The sequence below is a fragment of the Ips typographus genome, linkage group LG16, assembly GCF_016097725.1.
Source record: "Ips typographus isolate SLU linkage group LG16, UJ_Ityp_2.0, whole genome shotgun sequence".
Classification (NCBI taxonomy): Eukaryota; Metazoa; Arthropoda; class Insecta; order Coleoptera; family Curculionidae; genus Ips; species Ips typographus.
In genome coordinates this window covers 754,525-770,095 of record NC_138437.1, presented here as the reverse complement: position 1 = coordinate 770,095, position 15,571 = coordinate 754,525, and the positions used below count along the sequence as shown (strand labels likewise).

The 15,571-nt window shown below is 36.2% G+C and overlaps 2 protein-coding genes across 2 annotated transcripts in view; both read left to right on the top strand.

Annotated features, from left to right (window-relative positions):
- PMCA (plasma membrane calcium-transporting ATPase 3) overlaps positions 1-15,571 on the top strand; it is a 216,902-nt gene that overhangs the window by 43,770 nt on the left and 157,561 nt on the right. The window contains exon 2 of the mRNA XM_081993879.1: positions 3,894-3,931. The gene's annotated coding sequence lies outside the window, so the exon portion shown is untranslated. The remainder of the gene's footprint in view (positions 1-3,893; positions 3,932-15,571) is intronic.
- On the top strand, positions 6,900-7,577 carry LOC145738868 (uncharacterized). Its single transcript, XM_081993988.1, has one exon. The coding sequence runs from the start codon at positions 6,900-6,902 to the stop codon at positions 7,575-7,577; it is 678 nt and encodes a 225-aa protein (XP_081850114.1).

Here is a 15,571-nt window from a genome sequence, read left to right as displayed (position 1 = left end):
AAATTGCTATCGCTACATTATTCACAAAAAAATCAATGAGCTCTATTGCCACGTTTCTATGAAATACAACGGCAAGGGATTCACAACTTTTATTTACACTGTACAGCCAATCTGCTTACAAACAAAAACTGACAACAAAAACTACTATCAAGGCTCCAACAGCTAACTAAACTTAAATGGTATTTTCTATTGACCTAAATAATATGTTTAAAAGTTTTTAAGGATCCGAGTATACAGGGTCATCATTAAACAAATGTGCTTCTTTATCCAATATCATTATTTTCAATTAAAATCACCGAACGTGCCAAGATTTATGATAAAAATATTATTTTGTTTTCAAAATTTTATTTGTGTCACCCTGTATAACGCCGATTAAACTTTTTACTTAAATTGGGTAGTTTTAAATGTAACCTTGCTAATCTCTTTCTTCTTCCACAAAATGATTAAATTATAAACAAGAAAGGTAAAACTAATTAAAAAAAAAATAATAAAATAAAAAATAAAATTGGTAAACGGTCCTTAATCACCAAACTGGCGAAAACGTCTAGAGATATTGACCACAAGGCTCAATTTTTTATTGTTTGACTACACCTCAGTTACACCCTATACACTCAGATCTGTGAAAACTTTTAAAAAGATTATTTAGGGCATCAGAAAGAGGAAGAAAATACTTTTTAATCTCAAAAGAATATTAAAAATCGAGTGAATCAATTTGAAGAAGCAGCAGCTCAAAAATTACCAAAAATTTTGCTGTCCCATTCTTTTTGACAAGAAGTTTAGTTCTGCCATTAGCTCAGGCATGTGGGTTAGGTGATTCCTTTGGCTGAATTTCCTCATGGCTCTTTTCAACAGATGCTTCTATGTTGTTGGCACATGTTATCTGATTCTTGACTACTTTGTTGCAATGCGCATTAGATTCAGCCACTTCAAGTAGTTTGCAATCTTCCAGACAAGCACTTCTTCACATGCCTAGTAATTCATCTCCATCGAACAAGGAACATTATTCTACGCAGATCCTTTTTGGTCATTTCGTCTTGACCTGCCTTGACCAAGCTGACTTTATATTTCATTCTCAACTGGAATTTCTGGTGCTTCATAAGATCCCAAGTCCATCACTATGTTGACCACAAAAATCAAAAAACAACCCATGCTGTCCCAACTTGATTTTTGAGCTTTATGGATTCACAGAACAGACATTGAATCATCTCTTTCAGTCTTAATTAGAATCTTTTACCGGTGTGACTTCACTTTAGTGAAGAATTAAACATTGAGTAACCATACATGCAAAAATAATAAACAACAATACAAAATTTAGCATATAACACCAAGTACAACAGACGATAACGTTCTTTCTATATAAAGTTGATATTGGCATGGTGCAAAGCTTTCCGGTCAGGTTTTGCTCCTGATCATTGGCTAGTCTTTGTTTTCCTAGTTCTTATTTTTTTTTTGGATTTGAGTCACTGATATGGAATATGCCCTTCCACCACAGTTTTTACCAGCCAGATAACTGATGACTGAAGTCTCATCAAGTAAATGTGTGGTTTGTATAAGATGACACCTACCGATCATGGAACATATCCCGGGAAACTACAAAACTAACTACGAAAGAATCGACCTCCTAAGTACAATGTCAAACTATTCACGAAGATCTTTGAGTAAGAAGTTGCTGCTTCTGAGATATGCGAAGAACAACAGGGATTCAGATTCACTGAGAAAGCCTTATAATTTAACAAGCCTGCCTTCGCGCCCAAGCCTTCGACAGAGTAAAGCTAGATGATGTAGTGCCGCTTCTACAGAAGAGACATATACACCCCTGCATAACAACTTGTCAAGGTAAATACCAATAACTACACATCCATAAGAGTAGCAGATAAGCTGTCCGATAAAATACCCGTAGCAACTGGAATAACACAAGGAGACTAAGCCCCACCCTATTCATGGAAGAAATAATCGCAGAGGTCAAGAAGGTAGGGCAAGAATACCGGATGGGGGACAAAGAAATCAAAGTATAATATGCTATACTGACGATGCCGTAATGACATCCGAGAGCAAAGACGACTTATCGACGAGTGTGTTACAACAAGGTTACAACACAGTGTCTTACCGTAGCTAAGGATCCGCCCAGATGCAAACTCGCCGTAAACGGAAAGAGCATAAAACAAGTTATAATCTTCAGATACTTGGGCATCCATTTAACAAGCAGTAGGGGGCTAGCCTAAATATGGAGAAACAAGTACATGTCTGTCGAGGGCAAGACAAGAATATGGAAGACCTGTGTAAGACAGATTATGACATAAGCTATGGCAACCAGGAAATGGAGCCGCAATAGAAGAAGAGAGTGTGATAAAAAAATCGCTAAAGACGATTCACAGCATCGACAAAACCTCATAGAAGCCACGGCGGTATTCGTTAAAGACAAACAGGATGTAATCCTTCAAGAAAGAAGAAGAAGTCTTTATGCTTTGGTATTGGTCCTCCTCTCCTCTCTAGACAGACAGCGCATTCTGCTGTTTTCTTCTGAGACTTGTTTGACTATTTCAAATTTCAAAGCGTAGCCAATGGCATCTGGCTAATATCATTTTTTCCAGTGTGTCTCTATTTTCGGCCTCTTACAAACTGCCAAATGGTTTCTAATATCTTGATATGGCTTTGTCGCTCTATGGTCAATTGTTTGCATCAGCAGCTGCGTCAAACTGTTTATTCTAGCTCTACCATGAGGGGTTACCATCAGAAACTGAAAGTCTAATATTTAAGAAATCTTCCACTCAACTTTCTCTCGTTTTGAACAATTTTGTACAATCTGCCTATTTCTTGCTGTAATTTCCTCAAACGTGCTTGTCCCTCCAAGGTTTTCATCCTGTTTTTCATCTCGTTCTACATTTCATCGACGCTTTTCTTCTTGTTCTTTAACTTGGATTTTGATTTCGTGGCTTGTTCTATTTTCTTTAAACTGGATTGCTTTGAACTCTGTTTTATTTCCTTGATCATGGACAAATTGTCCCATTTATTTCCTACTTGCGGTTCTGTAGCTTTCTTCTCTGCACTTCTGACAACAATTGACGTTTTATACTCCACAGGAACAAGACTTCAACCTTTTGCTTTACACTGTATTTCTTCTTCGATCTTCCTTCTCTTGAGAGTTATTAAAACTTAGTCCTGGGAGTTGTTCGATTCATATTTTATAGGACAAAGACGGATTCTCTTAACATTTTGTGAAAAAAACCTTAGATCCATCTTGCTAAGAGTCTACGTTAAAGTATAATTTTAGTAATTTAATTTTTGACACAAACATTATAATAGATTAGTATCAATTGATTTAATGAATATTAAGATAACATGTTGAAATAGTGTATTGTAGCAATCGAAACGCAGACTGGCTTCTAAGGGACGATTTTAGTGGATTAAATTAAATGTTTGTTTTCATACTAAAAATGTATATATCTTACAATAGCAAAAACATTTCTGGCGGGTCTCTCGATAGTATTAAAAGCCAGATTTTTACAGCAAATAAAAAAAAATAATCACTAAACTTCTATAGGGTGTTACAATATAATTTTGTAACATCAAAATATGAAATTAGAATCCATATTATCCATGTTAGCAAAATATTTGTAATTGTCCCAAACAAACTATATATTGGACATGTTACATTAAATTTGCAACACCCTGTATTAAAAAAAACGGCTAACGTTCCACCATATCTTACAGAGATACATTTTCTATATAAAAAATTATAATTTGAGGAAAATTACCCTAACAACATTAACTCGGTTAAATGGCGTTACCAACTAGGATGCGTGCTTGAATAATTGCAACAAATATTATATTTGTTAGTGATTAACTATTATAATACTAGTATAATCTATAATAATTATATTGATTTGTTTCAGATTCCCGAACGGGTATTATTTGAGACCTCATTTATGATGTAAGTATCCGTAGGTGTTATCAATGTGTTCCTAGAAACTAAAGTTGTGTGATCAATTTTAAATATTTGCAAACTTCAGTTGTAATTTTCTTTTGCACGTTAATTGCAAATATTTGACATGATAATAGTCTTCAAAGGCATTTATTAAACATTGTAACGCTCAAGATAAACACTTTAAACAGCATATGGTGAAGTAGTTCATAAACAAACGGTCCGTATCAACTGGAACAACTTACCTACTGTATGTAGGCGAGAGTATTTTCCTAACATGTTGAAAACCATTTTTAATAACACGTCAAACGTTTAAAATGTGTTAGTTGGAATTTGCTGTAACCTTTACAGACCAGAAAAATCGTTCATTAAGTAGTTATCATGTTCTCATTGAACCTTCTTGAACCTTCTTCTCTTCTTAAGTTTTATTATTATCCTATGAATCTATATTCAAATGATGAATTTTTTATTTTGTAAGATCTGACCACTTCCAGCTTCAAAATCTTAATAAATGCCATCAGCTGAGTTGGCTTTAAAGAAGAGATTTCCTCACCATTGTTGATGCTGCTTCGTCACACTCACAAAGCAGGTTTTCAGGGGTTTACTCCTCATCCCACTTAATCTGCAGTACCTCTGTGTTTCAAGGATGTGTGAGTTTATTTTGCTCAATGTTACAAATTTGGTACTTTTTCCTCGGTTGAAACCTCTAAAGAAATTTCTTGGAGTGCACCAGTGAGTTACTTTTGGGGCTTGACTTTTTCGTGGTTCTCTTTCAATTTGAACTCATATTTTAGGCTCAAGTCACAGAAGGGTTCTGGTTCTGTAATTGACTTAAGACATAATATTAGCTCTCACAATTCTCTCAGTTTCCTTGTGTCATGAAACCCAGAGCACGGTGACTTAATTATTTTTACCCACTTCATTGAGATTGCCTAGGCATTCCCATACTATTCCAGAGTTGACTAACTCAGACCTATTATGACTCTCCGGCAGAATTCCAAGATTCTGGGCTGAACTGAAGGCATCTTTCTATTGAGTTAACTTCGGCCTGAGAATACTGACATATTTTCTTATTGGCTCATGGTATTAGTTTCTGGGCTCAAACATTACTATTCTTGATCTCTCGAGTGTTTAGACCGATCCGCATGCCATTGATTATATTTTCTTTTAGTCGGAAAGTAATGGATGGGTTGGTTGCTGGCAATGCCGAGTAGATAAGGAGTGCTTCATTTTTTTCTTTCTTTGGAAGAACAGAGGTGTACTTTCTGGTGTGGGACACATGAACATCAGCTTGCTGTATGGGAAGTGAGTCTAACAGGAGATGAACCTTCTCATCCTCATTGTAGCTATCATCTCTATTTTTAGCTGTCATTCCTGGTCAGTTTGAATGGTACCATTACTTCATCGTGGTTTTAGCAGACATTGTTGCAAGCATCTCTCAGTCAGAGTCATTTCTGTCACTTTCTTTATCTTCTTGTTATAAAAGGTTAATTTCTCCCTGTACCCCTGTCAAGTTTTCTTTCTCTTTGCTTTATTGAAGAAGTAGCGAACCTCAGATCTTAGATTTGATAAGTTCATTATAATACATCAATAATCCTTGTCTCATCCGATTATGAACACCGGGCAGTTGGATTCATAAGCCTCCACTGTTGCTCTGTTGATCATAGTCACATTATTGTTTAATCGAAAAATATGTATTACTGCTAGGTATTCAAACCACCAAAATCTCGTTAAAATATCTTGTGCGGATTACGTTATATTTTGATTTTTTTTAACTTCAAGCACTGCGAAGATAATGTTCTCTAAAGAGGAATCTCCCGTAAGTTTTGGTCACCAAAACTCTGAAACGTCCTGTACATGGAAAACTTTTTGAAACATGATGAAAGCTGATTACATAAAGAAACCGAATTTATAAAAATAACTACAGGAAACTCTCAAACTTTTATGGCACTTTTATACTGGCTGTTGAATAAACAAAAACGAAGGCTAAGAGCTTTTCCTTTTAATGTGTTTTGAAATATTTCTAAACAACATTTATTTACGTTAAATTAACATCTACAGGGTGGTTTAATTTGTTTGTTTTTAATGAACAAACTTTAACTATTAGGGATAAACAAAATAGAGAGCTTGGTTGTGCTATTGTTGCAGACAGAAATTAGATTCCGATCGTTATCTGTTTACTTTTGTTGATTTCTTACTAATTGCTTACTAAAGGTTTTTGACAGTTTACTAATTTTCCACGGCACTGTTTTCTATGTCGTTTAATATGTAATTGAGACTTATATTGTTTTAGAAATTCTTCTATTCTGTTTGTACTGCAAAAGATTTCCTGTTCTTTTATTATTGTTCTCATTGATTTTGTTATGCCCAGATAAGCAGGTATCTGATGAGAGTTCAATTTGTGTCTGATGGTTCTCAGGTCTGCCTTTATAGGTTGTCATACGATAGAAGCATATGTTATTTGCGTTCATATTATTCTGGTGTAAATCCAATCCTAGTTTTAGGTTTAAACCCCAAGTTTCCTCGTAGGTGAGTCTACTAATAAGAGTAGTTTTTGCCGTTGTTACTGTCTTGATATTGTTACGTACGAAATAGAGTTTTCGTCCGTTAACTCGTTTGATTTGTGTTTTTAATGTACATGGGCCTAGTTACACTAGTAGACCGATTCCGATCGCTTAAATCCTCCAATTGCACTTTGTGCACATTTTGTTGTAAATGTGGGTGCGTGACCTGATAAGTTATCAGGTGCCGTAGTCACGTGATTGGTTTCGATTTTTGTCGGGGAAGCGTCGGTTTCATCATAACAATATATTGGTTCCAGTTTGTGATTTATAACTTATATACTTAACTTCCCCATACCTGGGGTCTAAACCCGAAGGTCCTCAAGTGGCTCTACTGTGCTGTAGTTAGACCCATTTTGACATATGGAGCCATTGTTTGGTGGCTCAGTGTCGAAAAGACGACGACGCGATTACAAATGAACAAGGTCCAAAGACTCGCGCGCTTATCCATTACTGGTGCTATGAGAACGGCCCCCACCAGAGCCCTGGAGGTGTTGCTGAATCTTATTCCATTAGACATTTTTATTAAGATGGAAGCCGTACGTGCAGCATACAGGCTGCATACGATGAACTATCTACAAGCGGGTTCGTATAGACATTCGCGCGTGTGGAACTGGGCTACTGAGCGGTGTCCGATTCTAAAATCCTCGAGCTTCCTCAGGGTCGTCATCTCTGATCGCGAAGACTGGGGGAGCGATAGGGCACCACCATTTATGAAAGGGGGATCTTCTTGCTTTACTGACGGATCCAGAACGAACGAACATGCTGGAGCGAGTGTCTTCGCTGACTCGTGTCGGATTAAAAGACACATAGCTCTGGGACATGCCACTGTCTTTGAGGCAGAAGTATTTGCAATCTTGTCCTGCGGGCTGGAACTATTGTCCAGTCCCCTAATTGGACAGAATATTAATATCTGCTCAGATAGCAGGGCAGCCATCCAAGCACTCAGTGCCGAGAAGGAAAGTTCCCGGCTGGTGCTGGAATGTAAAACAATCCTCGAAACACTCTCGTTGGAAAATAACATTCGCCTCATCTGGGTGCCAGGCCATTCTGATGTTCCTGGCAATGAGGAGGCCGACCGGTTGGCTAGATAGGGCGCACAAGTGACGCCCATTGGTCCTGAACCGTTTGTTGGGATCTCAAAGAGTACGGCTACACGTTCCATGGAGGCCTTGGCTAGGCAATTGTTTCACTGCCGCTGGGTTGCCGCCTCGGGCATGAGACAGGTCAAGGAACTCATAGGTGCTCTGAAAACTAAACAACTACTGAGACTCGACAGAAGCAATTTAAGAACTGTGACAGGCTTATTAACCGGTCATTGTCACCTTAGACGACATCAGTCTTTGATGGGTGTTGCTGAGGATCCCGAATGTAGGGGATGCTTAGAAGATGAAGAAACTTCGGGACATGTCCTTATGAGCTGTTCTGCCTTCTCTTACGCGCGTATGCGCTTACTGTGCCAGCCAATGCTGTTGCCCAGGGAGATAAGGGACTTATGCCTCAGCAACCTGGTGGCTTTTATAAAGGACACTGGGCTGCTGTAGCTCCCTTACTGACGGGACGTGACGGGCCCATATAGGAGGCCTATACGTTTTTCAAGGGCAGGGACCCCCCCGCGTCACTCACTCACTCCCCAGCATGAGAATTTCTTCACTCAAAACTGTTATTGGTTATAAACCACCAGTTTGAGTCTGTCTGGCTGTCTATCTGGGATTTATTTTCAGTCCCTCCTGGTCTTACCATTTTTGCACCATATTCTGTAAACTCTGCGCAAGTTTTGTCTTATTTAAAGATCAACCACTTTTTCCATAGCTTTTATCAACAACGTGTTTATTTTAGAAACACACTTATTTCTCTTTTTCGGTATTCTTCTGTTCGTGTTTCGACATAGGCCTCTTCCACTTCTGTCGGTCTTGTGCTATCCGGAACCAGTTTTGACCTACTTCTTCTTTGATATAATAACTGTATAACACTTTTGGTCTTAGCCTGGGTATGATTTCTTCGTGGCTTTGATATAAATAATTAATCTACCACTTTTGGGAGACTAGATATTTTGGAGATTCAACATATTCCGAAAATATGAAGCCAATGTGACTCCAAAGTTTACATTTAGGGAACCAAGTGCTCAATGCCTTGTTGAAACATCGTTGGAATTACTTCATCTAGTCATGCTGATTTATATGGCTCGAATTAGCTAACTGTTTATGCTATTGCTAAGGTTATGGTATATTATCACTAATTTGTTTGCTTTCCAGTCTTTCTTATGTAGGCGTGTTAAGGTGCATAGATTCTCATTGTTCCCAGGCATTTAGTGAAGTATGGGTCCGCAAGTGAACTCTGAACAATTCGTAAGCAGTTTCTTCTCTTGTTGTTGTATAGTCTCCATTCTCACAAACAATAGAGCTTATTGATTTTTGAGAGAATTGTTTTATGAGATATTTTTGGGGTCGAACAGTTTCTGAGGTCGGTTCTATATCCTCACAATGCATCCTCTATGTGCCTCCCTTAGTGCTTGTACAGAGTTGTTGTTGAGACGATTATATTTCCATTGTGTGTGTATCCACGAGAAAGTTTTGCAATGTGGAATCATAGTCAAGTTGTCATCTAGACTAAGTAAATCATATATAACATCTAAGTCAATTCTAGGATTTTGATAATACTTTTTAGGTTCCATTTCGAGCCAGACAAGATGTTCAGAGTGCTCATCAGAAAGTTAGGCTAAGAACCATTTTCTCCGCTTATTACAAGCTGAACTGGTTTAAGATTCAATAGTCTCACCCTGCTTCTAATGCTGACAATGATCGAACTGGATTGTTTGTTTCTGGTCTCTACTAACAATAACTGAATCAGTTCTGCATTTTGAGGTGACTTAGTACATCTCTCATTTTGCGTCGTTCAAAGAGTCATAAAATACTTCTTTATCTTCGTTTTTTCGGTGGTATTGACCCCACAACACCAACACACAAATCCTAATATCTAATAATCATCTCCACTTAAAAAGAAGGGTTTATTTCCATTTTATTTAAACAAAAAATTGTACCATAATGCATTAGCAAAAAGTGGAAAAATATGTCTAGGTCCACTTTAAATTGTTTTTTGAATTGTAGAACAATTGTCTATTCGGTAAATTACTATTGATATATTTAGTCTGAAACAGACAGGCAGAAATAAATTATGTATGCCGCTCTTTACACCCACATATGTTTTATTATGTGCATGTCAGTTCGTTTTTAAACTTCCGTATATGCAGATGAAGTTAGAGCCGAGTTATCATCCTTGTTCTTTTCCACCCTTTTTTGCCGAATAAAACAACCATAAAAATGTATTTGTCCTGATATTTTAGAAGAATTATGACAAGCGACAGTTGGAATGGTTTTAAATTCAAGTTTTTTTTTTCATTATTATATCAACGAAACAAATTGTTTATTGAATAGTAACAAGCATGTGGTAATTATTTTAAAAATCATGTTAGTGACATAATGCAAAATTGAATCAGCAATGCACAGACTTATAACTTTTGAACTACAAAATGTATTCGCTTTATTCAAAAAACAGCCTGTAGGGAAAAAGGAATAATTAATAATAAATGTAAGCATGTGTGTCAAAACGTCAATTTTCACCACCGAACAAACTTAATTAACATTACTTTATGCCACACTGTATGTTATCGATACATTTAGCTTTAATCGTAAATATCAGCATAGCTTCATAATAACATCACTTGGTAGTGATGGGAATTTTACGTAGATGATGTATAATGTAGAATACAAGTACCTAGACAGTCATGTATATGTATGTACATACATATAGTTTAAGCAATGTACATATTATAAATTTGAGGTAAGATTTAGATTGCTGATGATAGTTGCAGACTACACAACACAACAGTAAAAAATACAAAATCTTATTTCTAGAGTCCGGATTAAAAAGCACAAAAGCAAAATAATTTTCCTCAAAAAAGCATAAAAAGCACAAAACTCTTTCAGAGATGCAAATTTTTTTTTCAAAATGTTTTAGAAGCACGAAGGATTTGAGACTGTTTTGAAAACTTTTTTGAACTACTTGAGAGCATTTGGACTGTTTAAACAGCATATTGAAGGTTCTGGAATGCTTTAGAGGCATTTGGAATCTCTTACACGGTTCACAAAATTTTATGAAAACTTCTAAACCGCTTTAAAATCTTCGGGGAGCTTTTAGACTATTTTGAAAGACTACTTTAGAAGCATTTTGGAGTTTCTGTAGTGTTTTGATATCTTTTTAGACTACTTTAGGAGCATTGAAGGTGCTGGACTGCTTTTAAGACATATGAATTTGAACTTTTGGAAGCTTTTAAATTGCTCTAGAAGCATATGGAAGCTTTTAGACTGCCTTGAAATTTTTTTAGAGCTTCTTAACTAGTTGAAGATTATTTGGAAGCCCTTAGAGTGTTCTAAAAGCTTTTGGAAGCTTCTAGACTGTTTTGGAAGACTTCAGACTTCTTTAGAAGCATTTTGGAGATTCTGTAGTGTTTTGAAATCTTCTTAGACTACTTTAGGAGCATTGAAGGTTCTGGACTGCTTTAAGAGAGACAAGTTTTTTTTTCATTATTATATCAACGAAACAAATTGTTTATTGAATAGTGACAAGCATGTGGTAATTATTTTAAAAATCATGTCAGTGACATAATGCAAAATTGAATCAGCAATGCACAGACTTATAACTTTTGAACTACAAAATTTATTCCCTTTATTCAAAAAACAGCCTGTAGGGAAAAAGGAATAATTAATAATAAATGTAAGCATGTGTGTCAAAACGTCAATTTTCACCACCGAACAAACTTAATTAACATTACTTTATGCCACACTGTTTAATCGTAAATATCAGCATAGCTTCATAATAACATCACTTGGGAGTGATGGGAATTTTACGTAGATGATGTATATAATGTAGAATACAAGTATATGCATACATATAGTTTAAGCAATGTACATATTATAAATTTGAGGTAAGATTTAGATTGCTGATGATAGTTGTAGACTACACAACACAACAGTAAAAAATACAAAATCTTATTTCTAGAGTCCGGATTAAAAAGCACAAAAGCAAAATAATTTTCTTTAAGCTTCTAGGCTGCTTTGTAAGCTTTGCAAGGCATTTTAGAGGTTCTATAGTGTTTTGGAATGTTTGAGGAGCGTTTTTTAGACTACTTCAGGAGCATTTGGAAATTTTATACATTTTGCAACATGTTTTTGTCGTTCAGAAGCTTTCAATATCTCAATATAGCAATTTTTTGTCAAAGCAGTTATTAGTTTAGCTGTCAAAGTTTCTCGGGGTTACGTGACTGTCTTTGACATTTTTGACGTAACTGTCAGTCATGTCATAAATATCCAAGTGTGGCAGTTGTGACGTATCCGACAACCGTCAAAGTGTCTTAGGGTAACATGATACATGTCAGCAACGTCAAAAATGTCAAAGTTTACTCTCCTGCAGTACGTTAAGCTGTAAAAGGCACAGTTTTAGTATGTCTCGAATTGTTGAAGGTCAAAATGGATTTAACAGCTTTATGGGAGACATTTTGACATTTATGACGTCACTAGGAGCTGTCAAAGTATCTAAGTGTCACGTGATAATTGTCAAACTAGGCCTCTAAAATTTTGACACAAGCGTCAAAGGAAAAAAAAACTTATTTTTTTTATTTTTTATATATATTTTATAGTCATTCGTAGGTGAAGAGAAAGCACCAACTTTGGAATCACCCTGTATAAGTGACAATTTTAATTTTTTAGTGTGCCAGAGACAACGCGAGTTTTCCAGCTCTAAGGCAGTATTTTTCACAGTTATGACGTCATCACCAGCTGTCAAAGTGTCTTAGGGTGACATAACAAATGCAACGTCAAAAATGTCAAAGTTTACGCTCATAAAGTACGTTACGCTGTTAAAGTCACAGTTTCAGTATGTTTTGAATTGTTAAAGGCCAAAATGGATTTAACAGCTTTATGGTACAATTTTTGACAATTATGACGTCACTAAAAGCTGTCAAAGTGTCTAAATATCACGTAACTTTTGTCAAACTGGTTTCCTATAAGCACGGAGAACTGTAAAGTGACATATTCAATTTTTTTAGTGTGCCACAGTCATTTAATAGCTTTATGGGAGTATTTTTAACACTTGGGACGTTATCATCAGCTATCAAAGTGACTTAAGGTCACGTGACAACTGTCACCTGCATCACCAAGAAAAACTCTTTTTTGGAAAGAACGTAGATCTCGTGTGTCTACAGTATGTTTTGCCAGAGACAACCTGCGTTTTCCAGCTTGAACGTTGAGCTGTAAAAGGTGGTTTCAGTATGTTTTGAAGTGTCAAAGTTTCTTAGAAGGAAATTTGACAGTTGTGACATCATCACCAGCTGTCAAAATGTCTTAGGGTGACATAACAAATGTCAGCAACGTCAAAAATGTCAAAGTTTACGGTCATGAAGTATGTTAAGCTGTCTAAGTCACAGTTTTAGTATGTTTTGAATTGTTAAAGGCCAAAATGGATTTAACAGCTTTATGGGACAATTTTTGACAATTATGACGTCACTAAAAGCTGTCAAAGTGTCTAAATATCACGTAACTTTTGTCAAACTGGTTTCCTATAAGCACGGAGAACTGTAAAGTGACATATTCAATTTTTTTAGTGTGCCACAGTCATTTAATAGCTTTATGGGAGTATTTTTGACACTTGGGTCGTCATCATCAGCTATCAAAGTGACTTAAGTTTACGTAACAACTGACAAGAAAAAACATAGATCTCGTAAAAGTGTCTACAGTACGTTTTAAAGTGTCACAGCGCTATAGCAAGGATTTTGAGAGCTGTGACTTCATCATTAGCTATCAACGAATCTTAGAGTGGCGTCAGAAACGTCACAAATGTTAAAGTTTACCCCCAAGCAGAACGTTAAGCTGTAAAGCTGGCTTCAGCATATTTTGAAGTGTTGAAGCTTCATGGAAGAGAATTTGACGTCATCACCTGCTGTCAAAGTGACTTAGGGTGACATAACAAATGTCAGCTACATCACTAATGTCCTGTGTGTTCCTTAGGCACAACGTAGAATTTACTTTTAAAGATAACTCAATTATCAGCCACTTTGCGTTTTTTACTAAACATTCCTAAACAAATATCTCCCTTCTTAGGTCCAATATGGACAAAAGGTTTTTCTAAGGTTTTCTTAGAGAATTAAACTAGCTACAATTTTTCCCCTTAGACTTTTGCTGATTCTGTCAAAAAAAAAGCAAATACAGGCGGTTGAAATTGTTTTTTAGGGACTCACAAGTCTTGTTTCCTATCATTGAAACTTACACATATAATAAACTTAATTTAACGCACCAAAAACCTAATGAGAACAAAAATAAACCGAGTTCTTTCAGTTAAAACGAGTAGTTCCATTACTTCAAAGTAATAGAATACAGTAGTTGAATTACATTTCTTAAATAAAGTAATGCAACTATGGACAGCTCTGATTACCAACTTTTTTCTACTCCTACAGGGATATTGGTTAGTTCCTTAACAGTTTAGAGAACGGATAAGTAGGCAATTGCCAACGGTTGAACGAATACAGAATCCTAGACAATCTTCAGCATGCGTAAAGAAATAAACCAATCACAGACAATCTTCAGCGTGCGTAAAGAAATAGACCAATTACAGCTAATCTTGAACGTAAACAAAATAATTCTTCTGATTGTCATCCTCACTGACAGTTGGCATCAAAACATTGCATTTTGGCTTACGTTTTGAGGCAATGAAAAAGCCGTTCAAGTTTCAGAATAAAAACATTTACTTTATTATATGATAAAGCAAATGATACAAACTTACAATTTACAATGAATCAAATCCATTCAACACCTCAACCTAAAAAACGAAGTTAATCAGCTGTCATCCGGTGACAATCCGGGACACCGGTCAAACTTTGGCTGCGTCAAAAGTGATAATGTAAACACGGAAACGTTTCAAATATTGAGTGTTTATTTGTGTGAAATTTGGTAAGTAATTCCAATTAGTCGTAGAAAAAATAGCCTGTAAAACTCGGGCGAATTGTCCATATCGCCCTCGTGCGATAGGGACATCTTTCTCACCCTTGTTGTACAATATACTATTGTATGTGCATAAACATTTGTGATTGTGCATTTTTACGCACACCCTGTATATTTATTAAAACATGAAATATGTTTCACCATGTCAGTTGTTTTTCGAACCTCCTTTCATACAGATGGAGTTACATACCTGATGAAGCCAAAAAGCAGAATCACGTGTCGCCGGGTTATCATCCCTGTTCCTTTTTGCTTCACTTTTTTAGCGAAGTTACCCAAAAAACACTTTCCTGTCATATTTATTAAAGTTTCCAATTTTATTTAATATTTTAACATTCCATATAGGCTCCTCGTCGCTTTAATACCACATGTAACCAAACTGATAGAATGATGGGAATATAAATAGCTCGTGGAAAAAAAAATAGGTTTAGAGTAAGTTTAGCGAGAATGCGATAATTAAAAAATAAATAAATATCTCTTATACTCTCCTGATTAATAACCCTTATAAATAGAACAAAGGAACGGCTATTTTGAAAAACAATTGAACCTATCTGCACGTGTATATACAAAAGCCTCTGTGTGTTAAATCTAGGATAGTAGGTAGGTAAAGTTAAAAACGTTAGCCTAAATAAATCAGTGCTAATAGCTGACAGGTTGAAAATTTTGTGTTGAAAATAAGTCCAAAAGTGACGGTATAAAATAATCCCGCCAGAAAAATCCACTTCTCACTGGCTTACGGCACCCATACTGGAGGCTAATTATAAATCTTAGAAAATTAGAATTATGCCAGCGCTTGTGCGTCATGACTTGGACGGAAGGTTGCAAAATATCCTTAGCTCGTGACGTCAAGATGACGTCATATCGTTGCTAGGAGCTCGCCAGCTTTCCTCTGCTTTTCCACATTCCCTGCCGATCCGCCATTTACCTCTATTGGAAATTGGATAGGATAATCTCTACGCCGCGCTTGTTCCAAGAGATATGATTATTATGGTTTATTATCAAGTCCACATAATATGCTATTCGTTATCAGCCACATGAAG